The sequence below is a fragment of the Lagenorhynchus albirostris genome, chromosome 20 (assembly GCF_949774975.1).
Source record: "Lagenorhynchus albirostris chromosome 20, mLagAlb1.1, whole genome shotgun sequence".
In the NCBI taxonomy this organism is placed as follows: domain Eukaryota; kingdom Metazoa; phylum Chordata; class Mammalia; order Artiodactyla; family Delphinidae; genus Lagenorhynchus; species Lagenorhynchus albirostris.
In genome coordinates, this window is record NC_083114.1 from 59831803 (window position 1) to 59850432 (window position 18630).

An 18630-nucleotide genomic window follows, 5' to 3' on the forward strand; every position below is an offset into this window, starting at 1 on the left:
ACCACAGAGCCCAGTCCCCCGGTGGACACTAAGCCGGGGTCCAGCCCCGCTGAGACGGGCGCCATGTCGGTCGTGTTGCCGCTGACAAGGCTGGCGTCTCTCCCAAACCCTCCGCCAGCCCCACTCCGACTGTCCCGTTGGGGGAAACGCCCTTTGGACCTAGTGGCTCTCCTAGACTGTTGGGGAAGCTAGGAAGGATCTTGGAGAGGGAGCCCCTGTGTGCCACCTGCTAACAGACGGGAGCTGAGGGTGGGCCCGGGCGTCTGCGGAATCCGTTCTCCCCTGCTGGGGCTGACACAGTGCAAGTTGAGACGTTCTCTCCTCGTGACTGACGGTGAGTGAGGGGTGAGGCGGGCTGACCCGAGGTCCCCCGGCCCACGCTCCTGCCTGCGCGGGTCCTGAGGCTGCCACGGTCGGTCTGGCAGCTGCAGGAAGCTGCCGGCTCTGAGCCAAAGTCTACATGTGTCCCTCCTCCCAGGCACGGCAACGCGAGGGGGGCGATGAAGGGAGCGCTTGTTAATCCCGGGGGGAGCTGAGCCTGCGTCTCCCAGGCAGCCTGGCTCCTCTGGGACTAAAATAAGACACCCAAGAGGCCCCAGGCTGGGGCCCCCCAATGTGACAGGTCGCATTTCCACCAAGTCGGGCAGGGAATAGAATTAGAGACATGCCAGGCTGTGAGGGCCAAGGGGTCCCTGCGTTAGTCATGGGGACACTTTTCCAGCTTCGGGAAAGGCACGGCGGCACCTCGGAGCCTACGGCGTTGAATCCAGGACCCTCGCAGGGTGATCCAGGCCACGCCGTGATGGCTGCCCGCCCGCTCCTGCAGCCTCAGCCCACCCACCCTGCGCCTACGCTCTCTTCCGGAAGCTCACTCCCCAAACATGCCTCTGGGCCCCCCCTCTCTGCCACCCCCAGCTGCCACGTTCCGTCCTCAGCTCTGTCCCCCGAGCTGCCCCAGACACCCGTCCAGCACCAACCCTCGTTCCTGAAGGCCCCTGAACCTGCGGCTTCCCCTGTAGCATGTGTCACTAGCTCCCCGTTCTGAGGTGATGTGGACACTTCACCTCCCCAACCAGGCGATGCGTTCTTGCTGGCCGGACCCGTGCCTCTGGGCCCCCACAGGGCCTGGCATCAGTAGATGGATACTGAATTAAATGAAAGAGTGGGCAAAGGGTTGAACGGATAAACGAGGTCTACAGGGGCTTCCCTGGTGGTGCAGTGGTTAAGAATCCGCCTGCCGATGCAGGGGACCCGGGTTCTAGCCCTGGTCCAGGAAGATCCCACATGCTGCGGAGCAACTAAGCCCATGCGTCACAACTACTGAGCCTGCGCTCTAGAGCCCACGAGCCACAACTACTGAGCCCACGTGCCACAACTACTGAAGCCCGCGCACCTAGAGCTCGTGCTCCACAGCAAGAGAAGCCACTGCAGTGAGAAGCCTGCGCACCGCAACGACGAATGGCCCCTGCTCACCGCAACTAGAGAAAGTCCCTGTGCAGCAATGAAGACCCAACGCAGCCAAAAATAAATAAATTTATTGGGAAAAAAAACGAGGTCTATGGCCAAACAAAGACCCCAAACAGATGCTAGAGGGGCAGCGAGGCCCTTCAGTGACCGATGAGCTCACTTTAGAAAGGAGAAAAGAGCACGAGGGAAACCTGTCCCAGGCACTGGGGCTCAAAGCAGCTGCGCAGGCTGTGAACCCCAAGCCCTTGGCCGTGTAGGGGACACGGGGCCTCCTCCCCAAACTCCACAGTCTGGTCCGAAGGCAGCTCCGAGAAATGAGAAGTTTAAAAGTATAGACTTACCCTTCGCATCACCACAATTGATCTTCTCAAAGTGCTCTGACCAGCGTGGGCTAGGGTTAGGGTTAGGCCCCGCTTCCGCTCTCAAAGGTGGTAAAGACATTTCCCATCCTCCCGACGAGGAGAAGCTCTCCTGACCTCTCCTCTGCGGCCTCGGATGGCGTGCTCTCTGAAACTCTGGCCTCCTCCTTCAGACCCCGTCCTCAGGCGTCACTGGATGACTGTGTACCTGGAAAGCTCCAGGACGGCAGAGACCACGCCTGTCTTGTCTCTTCTCCTTGATTATCGATGAAACAGAAACACGCCAAAATGCAGAATGTCTGAGACGAAATCGAAGTGGATTACTGCCCTTGATGCAAGGTGGGTCATCCTTTGGGGATGGCTCTCCTCCACAAAGGATTCAGGGACCCAGGCTGTGCCCGTCTTGTGGCTCCACCACCCCCTGAGCTGGCGGGGGAGGCCGTGGAGAGGGAGAGGTGCACCCACCTGTCCAGGAAGGACGCCTATCACTTCCGCCCACTTCCCATTGGCCAGCTGGGTCCCATGGCCCATCTACCTGCAAAGGAGGCTGAGAGATCCAGTGTAGCCCTGAGTCCAGGAAGAAGAGGGGTGAGCAGGTCCTCTGCCACATCTGCGTCCCCAGCATCTAGCGCAGGAGGTGCTGGACGGAGGAATGTAGGCTGGGCGGAGGAACTTCAAAATGCACAAGGTCATAATGCTTAACAGGGTCTCACAGGGTCACTTGCAAGCCAGGGAGCTAAGGCTCCCCCAGGAAAGTCCAGCCCAGCCCTGGCTGCCACTCCACGCCTGGCAGTTCTCTGCAGGAGCCCGGGGGAGAGGCTTCCCACAGCCTGCCGCCCTGCAGCTGGAGAGAGGCCAGCCCTCCGGAGGGCACCAGCGTGTGCCGGCCGGGAAGTCAGTTATTAGGAGGTTCTTGGGAGACGAGCACGGCAGGGGAGACGATGCGGGGGTGTTCAGAGGGGGTTACAGGGAGCTGGAGGTGGGGCGGGGCCGGGGAGGCACGGGGCCTGGCTTTGGGGTGGCAGCCGCGGGCACGGACGCCTGGCCAGTCGCGTCTGCTCGGAGCCGGCGTCCCGGGCCGAGTTGCGCCCCTCCAGACTCGTCTGCGGCAGCCCCAACCCCAGCACCTCGGGCTGCGACTGTTGGGCAGTAGGGTCTTCACAGAGGCTAGTCAAGTTGAAATGAGGTCATGAGCATGGGTCCTGGTCGTATATGAGTGGTGTCCTTGTGAAAGGGGGAATGTGGAGACAGACAGGCGTGCAGGGAGAACACTGTGTGCAGGTGAAGGCAGAGATCGAGGTGGCGCTTCTACAAGCCCAGGGGTACCAGCGGTAGGCAGCGAGCCCCTGGGAGCTCAGGACGGGGAGGGGTGCGGAGGAGGCCCCAGAGAGCCCTGGGGAGGCACCGCCTCTGCCCGCGCCTCCTCCTAGGACTTCTGGCCTCCAGAACCGCGAGGCACCCTGCCTGTCTGTGCTGGAACGGTCGAGGCCACTTCCATCCCGGGCTCCGGTCCCTCGTCTGCGGACACGTCTAAGACCAGGAGCCAGGGTCTCCCCCAGACAGCGCACGGCTCGCCGGTGTCCCGGGCTGCCCTTTCCTCTCGCGCCTGCCTGCCGCCCTCACCCAGGCAGCTCCCTTCAAGGCTGCCCCTCAAGCCTTCCCACCCCGTCGCCCTCGTGGCGGCTGTGCAGTTAGGTCCCATCTCCACGGCCTCCCTGCGGGACCTCCACCTCACCCCGGCCTCTTCTGCTGCTGCATCCCCTTGGCCGCTGTCCCCCCAGGCCAGGCCACCCAGGGTTCCAGAACACGAGGCCGGCCTGCCTGCCTGCCCACCTCTGCCCTTTTGCATATACGGAGCCCAGTAGCGCCCCTCTGTACACATCAGCTCCTCTGGAAAGCCCTGAGCTGCCACCATGGCCATGCTGAGCCCTCGCACCCTCCCCCGCCTCTCCCTGACCTCTGCCCCGACCGGAGGGGGCCCGCTCTGGAGAACCGCCACTTCCAGTGCAGGGTAGCCCAGCCTCGAACCTGAGCCAGTGCCCTTAGCCCAGGACTCTGGAAGAACAGGTTTCCCGCCAATGAAGAGTGTCGAGGACCCACGTTTCCCAGTCACGCTGCAGCCAATCAGAACTACCCGTAGCCCTGAGGCCACGCCATGCCCTTCTGCCTCCCGAGTGTGGGAGGGTCGGGGCCCGGACTCTGGAGCTGGGCGGGCGGCCCCGGTTCGAATCCTGGCTCGGGCACTTGGTAGCAAATGGTGTCAGTAATCGTCTCTGCGTCGCAGGGTTAGTATGAAGACGAAGTGAGTTAACAGATGTCAGGTGCTTAAACAGTGCCTGGCCATACAGGTGCTAAGTGAACTCTTGATGTTATTCTTACCCTGAGGATAACACTGTCCCTTCCCCTCCTCTCCCGTCAGCCCAGCCCTGTACCCCTCAGCCCCTCACCTCCTCCACAGAGCCCTGGGTCCCTCCTGGAGACACACAGGCCTCCAGGCCTGCCGGGCTGTCCCCGTGGGGGCTTAGGGTCAGGGGCCGGGCAGCTTTGGGGAAACATGGGAGGAGTGCAGGCCCAGGCGGGCTCTGAGCTCCTCCCACGGCCCACCTGAGACACGGACTTGGTCCATCTGGCCTTGGACCAGGGCTGCGGCTGGTACGAACAGTCTGACTCGGGTCCAGTGAGACCTCCCTGATCTGGACCAGTTAGGGCACGGCCACCTCGAATTATTATAAAGTCCAATTGATAGCTATTTAGAACACAATGTAGTTTGATTATTTTCCCACACATAAGATGATTCGAACAAGGCTGCTGGAATGCTTGGTCCACACGGGGTTCTCACCCTCACCTCCTTCTCCGGTCTGGGTGGCCTTCACCAGCAGCCGGGCCTCGTCTGGGCTTTCCCATTGCTCTGTTGACCGGGGATGACAGGGATGTTCTGAGGTCACGAGTTGAGCACTCCCCACACCCCATGCTGCAGAAGCATCTGTTCCCGGACGCGGGCCTCACACCGGAGCCCCGGCCTCGGCTTTGAGCTCGGCCTCAACCCCGGGACAAGAGCCCAGGATGGAAAATGCCTCACATCCCTCCCCTGCTGTCCGACCGTATCTCCCCCTGAAACGGCACAGCTGGAAAGCCACACAGGGGGCCAACTCGACTCGCGTTCACCCGTGCTGGAGCCCAAAGGGGCCTTGCAGACCAGGCCTCTGCCGCCCTGCCGCCCAGAGCTGCCTCTTCCAAAGTCTGGGGACGCCAGTCGCCTCCTGCTTCACTGTCGGGGAAGCGGTTGCCTGAGAGCTAACCCAGCACCGCGGTTGTTGCCTGGCTCCCCTCCCCGATGTGTCTGGGGAGGACCCGCGCTGCATCAGCGCCCCTTCTGGCACTCGCGGGATTCCCGGAAGGGCGTGGGCGTCGGGCGCTTGGGAAGGACACGTGGTGAGACGTCAGGGGCCGGATTCCAGCGGCTGCTCTGCCATGGGCGCCCCGAGCCTCCTCTTCTCTAAGACGAGGCAGAGGCGTCTCCTTTACGGCCTAAGGTAGGGCCTAGTGCTCAGAGCTGGGCCTCTGCCCCGGGGCTTGGGAAAGCAGGGCTTGTGACGTCTCTACACTTCTTTCTTGCGTCGTCAAAGCTGTGTTTTTACAAAGATGAGATGGGCCGATGGGCCAGCTTCCATCGAAGCCCCAGCCAGGGCCGGTGTGCAGGCAGGGGGTCCCGGGTGGCCATCCTGGGGAGCGGGCCTGTGGGAGGGTGGGAGAGGGAACCCAGGTAGAGGGAAAGGCAGTGCAAGGGGCAGCCCTGAGCTGACCATCACTGGTTTGGTCCTGCTGGGACCCACCCCCAGAAGCAGGTAGAACGGGAACACCTATCCAGCGGCCGCCATCCTCCTGCGCCAGGGTCACCCCGGGGCCGGGGGGCCCTCGCCCCCCAAACCCCCAGCTCCACGAGCGAGTGAGTGTGTGTGCAGTTGCCCCCGGGCGACCTACCCAGTGCCGCGGGCCAAAAAGGAAGAAGCAGCTGGAGCGGCTGAATCGAGGCTCCGGCGGGCGGCACCCCAGGGAGCTGGTTGCTGCTCTGAGGGGCTGGAGTAAAGGCGGGCAGAGACGTGAGGGGTGGGCCCCAGGGGGCCCGTGCACGCTCAGCCGGCGCCAGCGCTGCTTCAGCGTCTGTGAGGAACAGGTGAGGTCGTGCCTGTGGAAGCGCTCTGCCAGCCGCCGTAAGGGATTACACAGAGACACCATTATTAGCAAGGCACCGTCTAACATCCTTTGCTCCAGCGCCCCCCTAGTGGCGACCGACCTCTGAGATGGCCTGTTAGGGAGGCTTATGTCACACCCTGACATGACTCGCAGGGTAACCAACTCGTCCCGGTTTGCCTGCGACTCTCCTGGGTTCAGCACTGAAAGTCCTACATGCCCGTCACCGCCTGAGTCCTGGGGGTCGGTCACCCTCGCGGGGGGGTGATTCACCCACGGGGGCCAAAGGTCACCCACACACATGTCCCCCCGACGGGTCACCCGCCACTCACCAGCCTCCACATCTGGGCGGCCCTGCGGTCACTTCAGACACAGCGCCACGTTTTCCCTGGAGTCAAAGATCCGGTTTCTTTTCTTTCTTTCGATAAACCTCATGGGTTCATTTTCAGACACTGTAGAAAATTTAGAAATTACAGAGAAAATGTAAAGAGGAAAATCTGAATTCACCGAGAAATGAAACAGTGGACACCTTTTAGGATGTTTCTTTCCAGATGTTTCCTAGGCTTAGAGAAATACCTCTAGTATGATGTATGTAGATGAATGGATATGTTAACATCTGCGCACAAAATGGTCCTAGAATCTTAGAGCAGGAGGGACTCCTTTGGACCCAGTTCCCGAGCTTTAACAGATGAAGAAGTAACGCGTCTGGGGCCATGTGTCTCGAGAAGTCTCTTCACACGGTGGTTCCCTGACCCGCAAAGGGAGAGGACCGCCGTGTCCCCGGGAGCGCAGGCCACGACCCCGGGAGCGCTGCGGTATTCCCGCGGTGTGGTCCATCTGGGATCTCGCAATTAGCCAGCGAAGCTCATCACTTAGCAGATAACGCAGCAAGTGGCCCAATTACCGAGAGCGCACGTGTGCAATGGATTGGAAATGGCGCTCTCTCACTGCTCACATCAGCCATTAATTTTCTCCCCTATTAAATGCCTTGAGGCCAACACTCACAAAATTAAATTTGACAGGGATAGATGTGAAGTCCTTCGGACTAAACACTCCACTCGACAAAAACAGGTTGGGGGAGGTGAGGCCGCTCTCGTGAAAAAATCCTGGGCGGCTGAGTCCAGCAAGAGCAGGTCCCGAGAACAGAAGCACAGGATCCCGAGAAGAGCAGAGGCAGGGCTGTGCTCCTAGGCGGACCCAGGGCAGGGGGCGGGGCTGGACAAGGGTCTGGGAAGCATCAATAAAGAAACGGCTGAAGTAAATGGGGAGGCCTTCCCTGGTGGCGCAGTGGTTGGGAGTCAGCCTGCCGATGCAGGGGACACGGGTTCGTGCCCCGGTCCGGGAAGATCCCACGTGCCGCTGGGCCCGTGAGCCGTGGCCGCTGAGCCTGCGCGTCCGGAGCCTGTGCTCCGCAACGGGAGAGGCCACAACAGTGAGAGGCCCGCGTACTGCAATAACTAAATAAATAAATAAAGTAAATGGGGATAGTTGACCTAGAGAGGATGCTCGTTTAGGGGACATACCCACGTTCTCTACTCGAGGTGCCCCACTCCTCCGCAGACCCCACTTGTTCAGACTGGGGCCGGGGTACGCGTCTGGTCCCGACCGTTGGCAGCTTGCCAGCCTCCTCTCGTCCTCGACCTTGGGCCTCCCTTTTTGTGCAAACCCCGGATGGCTGGAAAACTAGCTTGTCCTTCATCCTGTTGGATACAGTTCCTCTCTTCAGTGGCTTGACGCACGACAGAGGATGGGTTCTTTTATTCCCAGGGATTATAAGTAATACCCGTGGATAGGGTTTTGTGGAGGCGGACAACCTCTCAGGAACTCGAAGTTAAAGCTGTTTGGAAACAGAATATGCCTCGGGAGGTGGCGAGGTCCCTGTCGCTAGCTGGAGGGTACAGGGAGAGGATGCGAGTCCCTGGTGGGGAACCTGCTCCAGGGGCTTTGGAAGCGTGAGCCTGAGCGACTGCACGAGTCTCGTTGCAACAGGAGGATGCTTCTGCGGATGCAGTGCACGCAGCTTCCCACACGTTGCGTGGGGGCCCCTGCCGCTGACAGAGGAGCAGGAAGGGCCAACACGTCTGCCTTCCTGCAAGGCTGGCGCCCAGTGAGCGAACGAGCATGTTGCATTTCCTCTCACACAGCAGCGCTCCTGTGTCAGCGTCCTGGGGCTGCTGGAACAGACCCTCACGAACCAGGAGGTTTGGAACACAGTTGTTGCACAGTTCTGGAGGCCCGAAGTCCGAAATCAGGGTGTCGGCAGGGCCCTGCCCTCTCTGAGACTCTGGGTACGTTGTTCCTTCCTTGCCTCTTCCTAGCTCTGGCTGGTTGCCCGCGATCCCTGCCATCCCCCGGCGTGTAGACGCATCACTCCAACCTCTGCCTCTGTCTTCACACGCCTTTTCCCTTGGGTCCAGGTTTCCCTCTTCCTATAGGGACACCAGTCATTGGATTTAGGGCCACCCTAAGTTAGCGTGGCCTCATCTTAACTTGATTCCATCTTCAGGATCCTGTTTCCAGATGAGGTCCCATTCACAGGGACCAGGGGCCAGGACTCCAACATGAGTTTTCTGGGGGCGGGGGGTTGCAGGGGGTGTGTGCAGGGGGGACACAGTTTAACCCAAGGCAATGCTTGTTCCTTCAGTCTGTGCACAGGAGCTTGGTGTGGAGAAGGGTGGAGAGAAGTTAGGAGAGGAGAGGAGGGGCGGGGGGGACGTGGGAGAGTGCGCTGTCAGCACGCTCGGAGCAGAACGCCCTGCGGTGGGATCCGTCGTGTGTACAACACGGCCCCAAGAAAGGGAAATGTCTCTTCCTATCGTATAGTTGGACTGATGAACCATAACTGCGCATCGTTACGCAGCCACTGAAAAGAATGTGTCAGAAAACCTGTTAATATGTTGGGCAGTGTGATCCCTATTTACAGTTTCTATCAAATAGAAACTATCACCCTAAATGCAGAGTGGAGGTTCGCAAAATACATTGGAAGGGCATTTGGAACTAACGTGTCTACATGCAAGCTAGCTTCAAAACCTGCTTTCTTTTCCGATCGAATATGTAAATATGCGGTTTCCTGGCGAAGCATAGTTTTAGCATCATCAGTGGTGCAGCAAAAGCTTTACCGCCCTAGTCCCTGTGCTACTGCCTTCTAAGACTGTCAGCAACTTTTGGAGTAGTATCAACTTATTATTTTTTTTATTAAAAACAAACAAGTTTTTAAAATCTATAGGTATTGGCCTAGAGAAGTGCGTATACATTATTACATGAAAAAAGTAGTTTGCAGAGTAAAGTGTACGGTATTATTCCTTTTGCAAACTATGGGATAGAACCATCCTGGAAACCAGCGTGGCTGTCCCTTGTAGCAAACACACAGCTGTCACGTCACCCAGCAATTACTCTCCTGGGCATTTAGCCCAGAGAAATGAAGAGTTAGGTTCATCCCCAAACCTGTTCATAGCAGCGTTATCGGAAATAGCTGGAAACCACAGGTGCAATCGCTGGGCGCAAATCCAGCTGTCATGAGCTGTAGCACATCCGTGCCGTGGAATATCGCTCAGCAGCCAAAAGGAGCAAACTATCGATACCACAACTCGGTGAATCTCGAGAGAATTACGCTGAGTGAGAGAGCCAGGCCCGACAGGTCACACGCTGTAAGATTCCATTTATAGAACCTTCTGGAAATGACAAAACTGTGCAAAAGGAGATCATCTTAGTGGTTGCCCTGCGTCGGGGTCAGAGCCTGGGGACCGGGACGAGGTGGGTGTGGCTATAAAAGGGCAACACGAGGGGTCCTCCAGGTGGCAGAATGTTCCTGACTGTAGCAATGTCAGGATCCTGGTTGGGATGTTCTCACTGGGGAAACCGGGTGAAAGGTACCTGGGGTCTCCCTGCAGTGCTTCTCACAACTGCGTGTGAGTCTACAACTACCTCCAAGTAAAAAGATTAATTTTTAAGAAACACATGCACACGTGGGAAGACGCACAGCCGACTGTTGACCCCTGGAGATCAACTCTGCAGAGACATTATTTACTTCTTGTTCAGCCTCTTAATGTTTGACTGTTCCCACAAGCGTGGGGGACTTGGTGACTTTGTTTAAGCCCATAAAGTAGCCCCAACAGTGTGCAGGGGGAGAGGGAAGGAGGGCGGAGGGCACCACCTCGCCCACCCATGCCCGGAAGACGCTTGCTCGGCCTCCCACGCACCTCCTGAAGCTGGGGTGCGGCCCGCGCTGGCCGTCCTGACACCAGCCTGCCCTGGGGCTCCTTCCTCTCGCTCCACCACAGAGTAAGAGCCACGGAGCAAAGGGTGGGTGACGTCTGGGTCCCAAAGCGGCAAATCTCCCCTGAGCCGTCAGCACAGGCCAAGAACCGTTGAAGTGCCTTTCAGGGTCGCCTCCCGTGACGCTCCTGAGGTCCCTAGACGAGGCCTGTGGCTGTCCCCATTCTCCAGAGCAGGAGACTGAGGCAGGTAGCTAAAACGCTCACGCTTGACCCGGCTCAGACGACCCTGTGGAAGCGTACCCCACTCAAGGCGCCGCCTCTGACACCCTCAGACTGTCCCCCACTGTCCCTGACCAAACCCAGCCTGCCCAGCAGTGGCCTGGAGACCAGCCCCTGAGCTCTCTGAAGGCAGCAGCTCATGGGCCCAGCTGAGGGGAGGCTGGGGGGCAGCTGACTGGTAAACGGGAGGCGCTGAAGGTGCCCCCAAGCTCGTCGAGGCCCTTCTCCATGGAAAGGACGGGGACGGAGGCCGGCCTGGCGTGGGCCCTGCTGCCTGCACCGTGTGCCCGACCAGGAGGTCTGGCCGGGACGTGGGAGGGTCAGCGAGCCGCTCAGCAGCAGCTGCGAAACGAGAACGGCCTCCAGCTGAAAGCAGGCGGGCCCGTGTGGGGGCCAGGACGAGCTCCTTGTAGGGCCAGGGGCCCGGCCTGGGCGTGCGGGGGGCTGGCAGGACAGAGCCCGGCACCCTGTGTCCCCCGACCTGCGTCCGCTTCTGCACTGTGCACGCCCACACTGCAGGGGAGCAGGCGCTGGGAGAGCTGGCGGAAGATTCCAGAAGGGAGGGCTGGGCGGTCCTCCTGCCGTCACTAAACTACTCAGGGTGTCCTGCGAAGGCTACTTCTCCGAGTGGGGAGGGAGACCAGGCAGGAGAGGGTCTGGGCCTTTCCGGGAGTCTCTCTTCCTTCTGTCACACCGAGTGAGGGGATTACAGTCACGTTGCCGACCGTGCGCAGATTCGGCCTGTGACGTAGGAGGGATTCACCGTAACTGTGTGCTCGAGGGAGAGGGGAAGACAGACAGACAGACAGACACTGCCGCAGGGAGGTGGGCGGCAGATCTCATCCCGGCCCACAGCCCCTCTCCCTGCACGGGTCCTTCTCACCTCTGGCCGCACTGGACTTCCCACCCTCCCCAGACACACCGCCGGCCCCAGCCCTGGCTCTTCACAGCCCCGCCTCTGCCTGGCTGGCCCCTCCCCCATCCCACTGGGAAGGTCTTTGTCACCTTTCAAGCCTTGGCTCCGCAGTCCCCTTGGGCCCTGCTGGCCCAGGATGCTCTGCTTGAGGCCTCTTGTCCCTGTGTCCTGGTGCCCCTCCCTCTCGCGGGTGTCCAGACGTGGACCGTAATGACGCGGTCAGCCTGGGGCGCGTCCCCCGCTGGGCGGTCCTTCTCTGTGCCCCACGCCCATCGGAGCGGCCCTTCTGCGCCCTCCACGCCCAGAGCCAGGCACACCCGGCCAGCGAGTCTGGGGAGAAAGGACGTGGAGCCCACGGAACATTTACACCGCTCTTCCCCTCGCTCCCTGCAGGGGTCTATAAAGGGCACTGCTTCCGCATCAACCACTTCCCAGAGGACAACGGTTACGACCACGACAGCTCCGAGTACCTCCTGCGTGAGTGCCGAGGGTCCTTCGCTTCCTCTGTGGGGGGAGCGGGGGCCGGTGGTGGGCAGCCGGCTGCGGGGGAGGAAGGTGGGCCCCGTGGGGGCGGAGGGGGCTGGTCCCTGGGTGCTGCCTTCACTCCCTTTCTGATTCCGAATCGTTAGTTCGGAGGATGGAGTGTCGTTCAAGGTTGCTGTGACGTGCTGGGTGTCCCGGCGGAGTTGCCTGGCTGATAGGACCATGCCCGGGTGCGGCCCGGGAAGATGGAGCAGGGTGGGGGAATCCCTGCTCCCCAGGGCCGCTGTCTTCAGAGGAACTGATTGCTGCGTCCGGTCCGGAGGTCAGGACGTAGGCTTGCCCGGGCTCGGCATCCTGGGGGCTGTGCCAGGCACACGGCCCGGCCAGCCCTGGACCTGCCCACCCTCCCCTCCCCCACCCAGCATTCGAGTCTTGAACAATCAGGTTAAGTCACGCGCTGAAACAGCCATTGGGTGCCAGGCAGCCTGTGGGGGAACGTGCGGACGGCGGTGGGACCAGCCTCGGGCATGTGGCCCTGAGTGTCTCTGACACAGACTGGTGGAGCCCATGGGCTGCCCCTGCCCGGGTCCTGCAGGGGGGCTGGCCCCCGGACTGGAACGCGGAGCTCAAAGGACAAACCCCGTCCCACACCCCAAATCCAGATCTCGTCCGTGGGCACCTCCCTGGGAGAAAGGATGGAGCCTCAGCCTGGGGAGGAACCTGGAAATGGAAAAAACAGCACCGTTTTGAAGTCATTTGCCCCTTTTGCATTAGCCAAGACGCAGGCAGAGCTGCTCCCAGCGGCTCCCCTGGGGGCTCAGGCCAGCTTCATTTATGGAGAATCGATACGAGTGTGCTCAGAGGGAGCACTCTTCACTCTGCACCTGCTTATGGACCGTTCTTTTCTAAGAGAAAGGATTTTGGTTCTGAGTCATCTAGTGAAATAGACCAGCGTGCGGTTCCCCTGCAGCCTGGCGCAGCCTCAGGCCCAGAACCTGGAATAATGTAGCCAGATCTGCCTCCCATCCCTCCTCCCTCACCTTCTCCCCTTCCTCACGCCTGTACTCTCTGCTTTCTGCGGGCCACCACTGAACCCAGCAAATGATAGTCCACAGGGCCGCCACAGATGGTTGTGCAGGTTGCACACTGCACAACTCAAGGGATATCATTTGCATAGACTAGCGTATACATTACACTCTGTGAGTTGCATGGTGCGTGGCCTGCACAGCCATCTGGGGCGGCTGCTGGTAAAAGCCAGCCCTGAACAGGACCTCCCCTTGTTTGCCGGCCCGGGGCAGTCAGATGGTCCCTGAGGCTCTGAGGGCAGATTTGCTAACCTGGCCACCTCGGGACTGTGCGGAAGCAGCTCCTGGAGAAACACGCCATTCCCTCCCCACTTCCCACATGAACTTGCCTGAGGTTAATCGGTGCGGGCTCTGCCTCTTTACTCCCCTGCCCTTCCCCTCATGGTCCCCAGGGTGCTGGGATCTCCTTCTGGATGGGCCTCGTGGCACATCAGCCCAGAGGTCAGACGATGCGGCTTCCTGGGGTCCCAGCAGGAAGCAGAGGGGACGCTCGCTCCGATGGGATGAAGGAAGGGCATTTAGTGAAGGACTAATTACAGAGCTGTGGGCGGGGCTAAGGGAAGCTTACAACGGGCAGTGAACACACCGCGGCTAGCAACAGAAGGACCCCTTACAGCCCTCAGCCTGAACAGGTGGGAGAGGCAGGTATGGACGCTTGCACCAGGGGAGCTGCAAGGACAGGCCTCCTGGCAGGGGCTGTGGCCTTTATGACAGAGCGCAGCCACCTTATCCTCGTCCTCATTTGCAGGAAGGAAGCCAGGGGAATAACCGTCTCCCCTGCACTCTCCTCCCAAAGCCGGAGTCGAGGGACCCCGATGACCCGGTCCCTGGCGTCAGCCTCCCAGGGCCCAGAGCAGGACCGAGAGAGGTGGTCCGAGGGCCGGGAGGGGCACACTCACCAATCCAGCTTCAGGCTCCTGCTGTCCTCAAACCCCACCAGCGGTGCCCCGGGGCAGGGCGTGAGGGCTGGGAGGCCCAGCAGCGATTTTCCCAAATAACATGATGGCAACTGTACATCAGCCATCAAAGCTCATTTGGGAAGGAAACGTTTCCTCATTGGTGCACCGTGGGGAGCCAGGGGGTTCATTCAGGAGCCCAAGGAAGAGAAGGGGCGATGGCTTTGGGGCCTGTGATCTCGGCTGCTGGGGGGGAGGGCAGAGCTGACTCCCCATCAGGGAAGTGGTTTTCCATTCAGGGGCTGCAGAAACAGCGAGAATTGGCCCTGAACTCGAGCCCCAGAGTGCAGGTGCCTGTGAGCTGGGAGCCAGAGGGAGTGGGCAACATTCCAGGACAGAACAAGGCCGCGGTCGCCACGGCCATCCGGCCTGAGTTTCCCTGATTCCCTGCCGTTTCTCTCTGTTGAGCCCGCTGGCCTCAGGGCTTCCCGTCCCTCTTGCCCTGGGCCTGGTGCCCCTTCTCCAGGCTCCGCATTTCGGGTTGGGCGCGTGGTTTCTGTGCTAACCCCAGAGTGCCGGTGTCAGGGCTGCTGAGAGCCCACGGCGAGCCTGAGGGCGAGTGAGGAGGAGATGCCCGCCCTTCGGGAAAAACACAGATCCTTGCCAGGGCTCGAGGTAGCCACAGGGCCGGGGGCTGGACATCGGCCCCGCTCTGTGCAAGACCCAGCCTGCACCGCGGTTGGTGCCCGCACGTCTAGAGCTCCGGGTGAGCCCACGTGGCAAAGGACGGTGCTCACGTGACTTACGCGGGCCGGGTGGACGGCTCTGGGCCAGGCCCGAACTCGGGGACGTTAGAGGCTCCAGGCTTCCCTCGCTGCAACCCCTCTGGCCCCCCTGCAGAACGAGGGTATCGAGGGGGACCCGGTCCCCCTTTGCCGGCCCGCACGGATCAGAGGCGCATTTCAAAAGCCCACAGGAAACCTCCTCCCGAAACCTGCGGCTGTGAGAAGGCAGAGGAGGGGGGCGGAGAGAAGAGCTTCATTTACTGCCCCAGACAAGCCGCTCTCTGTGCAGCAGGGCGCACACTGGCGGGCTTACAAGCAGGGAGACAAACGCTGCCTTCAGAGGCTGAAAGGCCGCAAACGAGCTCAGCTGGCTCAGGAGGGGGGCCTGCCGGTGCCCCCAGCTCGCTGTCCCCTGGCGGCCCCCAGGTCCACGGAGCCGGGATTTCTCCTGGGCTGGGAGGCCGAGCTCGGGGTTCTGCTCACGTCCCCCTTCCCTTCCTCCCGCCTCCTCTCCCAGCCACATGCTCAGGGAGGGGGACCCGCCTCCCCCAGGGCCCTACTACGCGCCCGATGTACCTTATTCCGTCAGAGTCTCATCACAGCACTTGCAGGTAGTGTGTCCCTTTCCTAAGGCCACTGTAATAAATTACCACAAACTGGGGGGCTTAGAACAGCAGAAAGGCACCCTCACACGGAGTGGAGGCCGGACGTCTTCACTCAGGCGTTGCCAGGGCTGTGCCCCTCCAAAGCCTCTAGCAGAGAATCCTTCCCGCCTTTTCCAGCTCTGGCAGCCCCGGCATCCTTGTCTTGAGCTGTGTCATCCTTTCGTCTGCCTCCGTCCTCACATGGCTTCTCCCCATGGGCTCTTCTGCTGTGTCGCTTCCTGTTCATGTTAGGGCGCCTGTCACTAGACTTGGGGCCCAGCGTGATCTAGGACGGTGTCATCTCAAGAGCCTTAACTTACTCACAGCTGCAAAGACTTTTCTCCAAACCTGGTCACACTCATAGGTACCAGCAGTTAGAATGTGGACATAGATTTTGGGAGGCCACAATTCAACCCCTACAGGTAGGTATTACTACTCTCCCCAGGTTGTAAAAGAGGGGAGTGAAGTGGTCTGAAGCTAGCTGCCCTGGTCGCCCCGCTGGGCAGTGCACAGCTGCAGATCTAGCTCCGTGGGGCCCCGCAGGCCATGGACATGCTCCCCTGTCCAGCCACCCCCTCCTCGGTGACCTCACGAGGTCCGGAGCGTCCCGGGGTGATGGCGCTGGTGTTGACGGAGATGGGAGATCAAGGCTGTCACTTGAGGAGTGTGTGCTATGGGCAGGGCCTTTGCTAAATAAGCCTATTAGATGTGCAGAACCCACCTGGACGTAGCCTGTTACGAACTGCATCCCACTACTAGGGAAACCCAGTGTCAGGGAGGCCCCACCTTGGCCAAGGCCACACAGCCAGCGTGTCACAAAGCGGGGTACCCGGGCCCGCCGAAGGCAAAGCCGTGCCCTCGGCCGCCCATCCGGATCCAGTCTCCAGCATCCCGGAGGCTTCACGGAGACGATGTCCACGAGCTGTGACGGGCCGTCTGACAGTGTTCTCGTGCCTGTTGCTGTGGCCTCCCTGGTGGCGCTGAGGGGATCCCCGCTGGCAGAAGTGGGGCCCACATCCAGGGAGAGCCTGAGACGGGGGCAGATGTGATTCCAGGCCACGTGGCGTCCAGGGGGAGTGACCAGCAGGCCGGCGCCATCACTTGGTGGCCTCCACCCCGCCCCCCCCCAGCTCCCTACCCACCTGGGGTCTCCAGGGTGGGATGGGAATCTTCAAAGTCAGCGGAAGGGCCTTGAGAGCCTTGGGGCCGACGCCCGTGGCCGGGCCGGGAGGATGGCCAGCCCCACGGCCCTCTCTGTGTCTCCCGCCGGCCAGGCCTCGTGCGCGCCTCCAGCGCCTTCCCCATCCTCAGCGCCGCCCTCCTGCTGCTCGGCGGGCTCTGCCTTGGCGCCGGGAGACTCCACAGCCGCAAGAACAACATCGTCCTCAGCGCCGGCATCCTCTTTGTGGCTGCAGGTGAGCCGTCCGCTCTGGTCCCCGCTGCACAGAGCGCTCGTCTGCGGCGTGCGGTGGGGAGGACGGGGGGCAGGTCATAACATCGCCGTGGGTGACGCAGGTCCAAAGTGTGGGGCGCCCGGCAGGGAGTGGGGAGCAGCTGCTTAACAGGCATGGGGTCTCCTTCTGGGCGATGAGAATGTTCTGGAACGAGCAGAGGGGGTGGTTGCACAACACTGAATGAACTGAATGCCACTAAATTGTGCACTTTAAAGGGTTAATTTTACGTTACGGGAATTTCACCTCAATTAAAAATAAAAATAACTAGTCCAGGTGTGCAGAAGGCCACAGGGGCAGCGCTGGTGCCCTACAAGCCCCTCCTGGGAGCCTGGCGGAGTTGGGGGTCGGGGCGGGCCTCAGGGGATCGCTCAGAAGCCAAGGCCTGAAGGGGTTGAGCCGGGAAGACAAGGGGAGGCGCACAGGCCGGCAAGGGGGCAGGAGCCCAGCGTGCCGGGGGCGGTGTGAGCGAGGAGGGCGCGGGGCGGAGCCCCACCCGTCCACCCTGACTGTCCGAGTCTCCCGGCTCCGAGACGGGCAACAGCACCTCTGCGCCCCCCAGAGCTGTGGGTGAGAGCAACCCACTCCCTGCCCAGTGGGTCCGAAATGGCCTAACACGGTCGCTCCTCTGAGCCTAGCCGCAGACGGCGCGCTGCAGGCCGGAGGGGGGGTCAGTGCTCACGCCTGGTCCAGGGGAGAATCCAGTGGCCTGAGTCGCTGGGGCTGGGGGCTTGGCGGGGCGTCTGAGGGGCAAAGCTCGGCCAGTGGCGTCCTCAAGACTCCGGGCAGCCCGGCGGGATGGAGATGACGGTGCAGCAGGGCCGGAGCAGCTGACTTCCCAGGCCTCGTTCCAGTAAATCCGCGTGAGAAATGTCACAGAGCTCCGCCCGCAGCCCTTTCCTGAATTGTCATCAGAGCTCCTTGCACCGTCCTAACGGCGTTCTCGCTTTCAAAGAGCCCTTTTCTCACACCGGACCTGTGAGGCTGAGCGGAGCGAGGGTCCCTGCGCCTGGGCTCTGAACCCTGAATCAGCCCAGTGGCACCGTGAGGGGGACAGTGAGGCTCCCAGTCACCGGGCCGGGCTTCCTTCACTGGCCCAGGAAGGGGCCTGCGAGGTGCGCGGCCCACGTAAGTCCCCAGAGGCCATCTCATCCCCATCTCTTCTCACGGCTCCTCTTGGAGAAGGAAGGTGACTGCCGTGTGCATCGCGGAACTGCGGGCCACAGCTGCCCAGGGACGGGCTCAGAACCTCAGGGCTCCTGGCCGCCACTCTTGCGCTCGTTCTCCCGCCCCACTTCAGTCTTTGTCTCCTTCCAGTGCAGTAAACATATGTGTGTGTGCATCTGCGGGGGATGTAGTGAGTGAGGAGTGTGTGTGTGAGTGTGAGCGTGTGAGTGTGTGTGCGTGCGAGTGTGAGTGTGTGTGTGTGTGAGCGTGTGAGCGTGTGCTGGAAAGGAGGATCTCCTTAGGAAGAAGCAGCACGCTCCTTCCTGGCCAGGTCCCTGTCCTGTCCCTTCTCCTCACCTTAGCCCAGAACGGGGGCAAGGCAGGAAGACAGGGACACACGCCATTCTCTCTCCTCCTCCAAGCAGGCAGATTGCTCAGGGTGTGGACTTGAATCCTGCTGTGGCGTTTGAATCCTGTCCCCTTTCCTTTCCCGAGGAAGGAAAGAAGACTTCCACTAACACCAGTGCCAATGCCGCACGAGTGCACCCCCATCACCCCAGCTCCTGAGGAGGTGGTCACGTGGCCCAGGCGGTTTCCCTGAAGTCACCCATCGGCAACGACAGGCTGAGCCCAGGGCTGTCAGCCTCTAAAGCGCGCTGCCCCCTGCACTGCCTGCTCCCCCCGGAGGAA

The 18630-nt window shown here is 61.0% G+C and overlaps 1 protein-coding gene and 2 long non-coding RNA genes across 5 annotated transcripts in view; 1 reads left to right on the top strand and 2 right to left on the bottom strand.

The window, feature by feature from the left end:
• CACNG4 (calcium voltage-gated channel auxiliary subunit gamma 4) overlaps positions 1 to 18630 on the top strand; it is a 54745-nt gene that overhangs the window by 32794 nt on the left and 3321 nt on the right. The window contains exons 2-3 of the mRNA XM_060135602.1: positions 11823 to 11906; positions 16597 to 16737. Of these exons, the coding sequence (XP_059991585.1) occupies positions 11823 to 11906; positions 16597 to 16737 (225 nt within the window). The remainder of the gene's footprint in view (positions 1 to 11822; positions 11907 to 16596; positions 16738 to 18630) is intronic.
• LOC132511856 (uncharacterized) lies at positions 1518 to 12298 on the bottom strand. Of its 3 annotated transcripts, none has more exons than XR_009537761.1 (9): positions 11900 to 12298; positions 11519 to 11759; positions 10217 to 11254; positions 7541 to 9703; positions 6350 to 6469; positions 5808 to 6025; positions 4672 to 5561; positions 2362 to 2451; positions 1518 to 2082 (listed from the first exon to the last, which is right to left on the bottom strand). It is a non-coding gene; the product is annotated as an uncharacterized LOC132511856 (long non-coding RNA). The 3 variants fall into 3 exon arrangements; XR_009537759.1 differs by having other exon boundaries at positions 1518 to 2125; XR_009537760.1 differs by having other exon boundaries at positions 1518 to 2125; positions 2292 to 2451.
• LOC132511858 (uncharacterized) lies at positions 13331 to 18008 on the bottom strand. The gene is made up of 3 exons (XR_009537765.1): positions 17456 to 18008; positions 16465 to 16920; positions 13331 to 16317 (listed from the first exon to the last, which is right to left on the bottom strand). It is a non-coding gene; the product is annotated as an uncharacterized LOC132511858 (long non-coding RNA).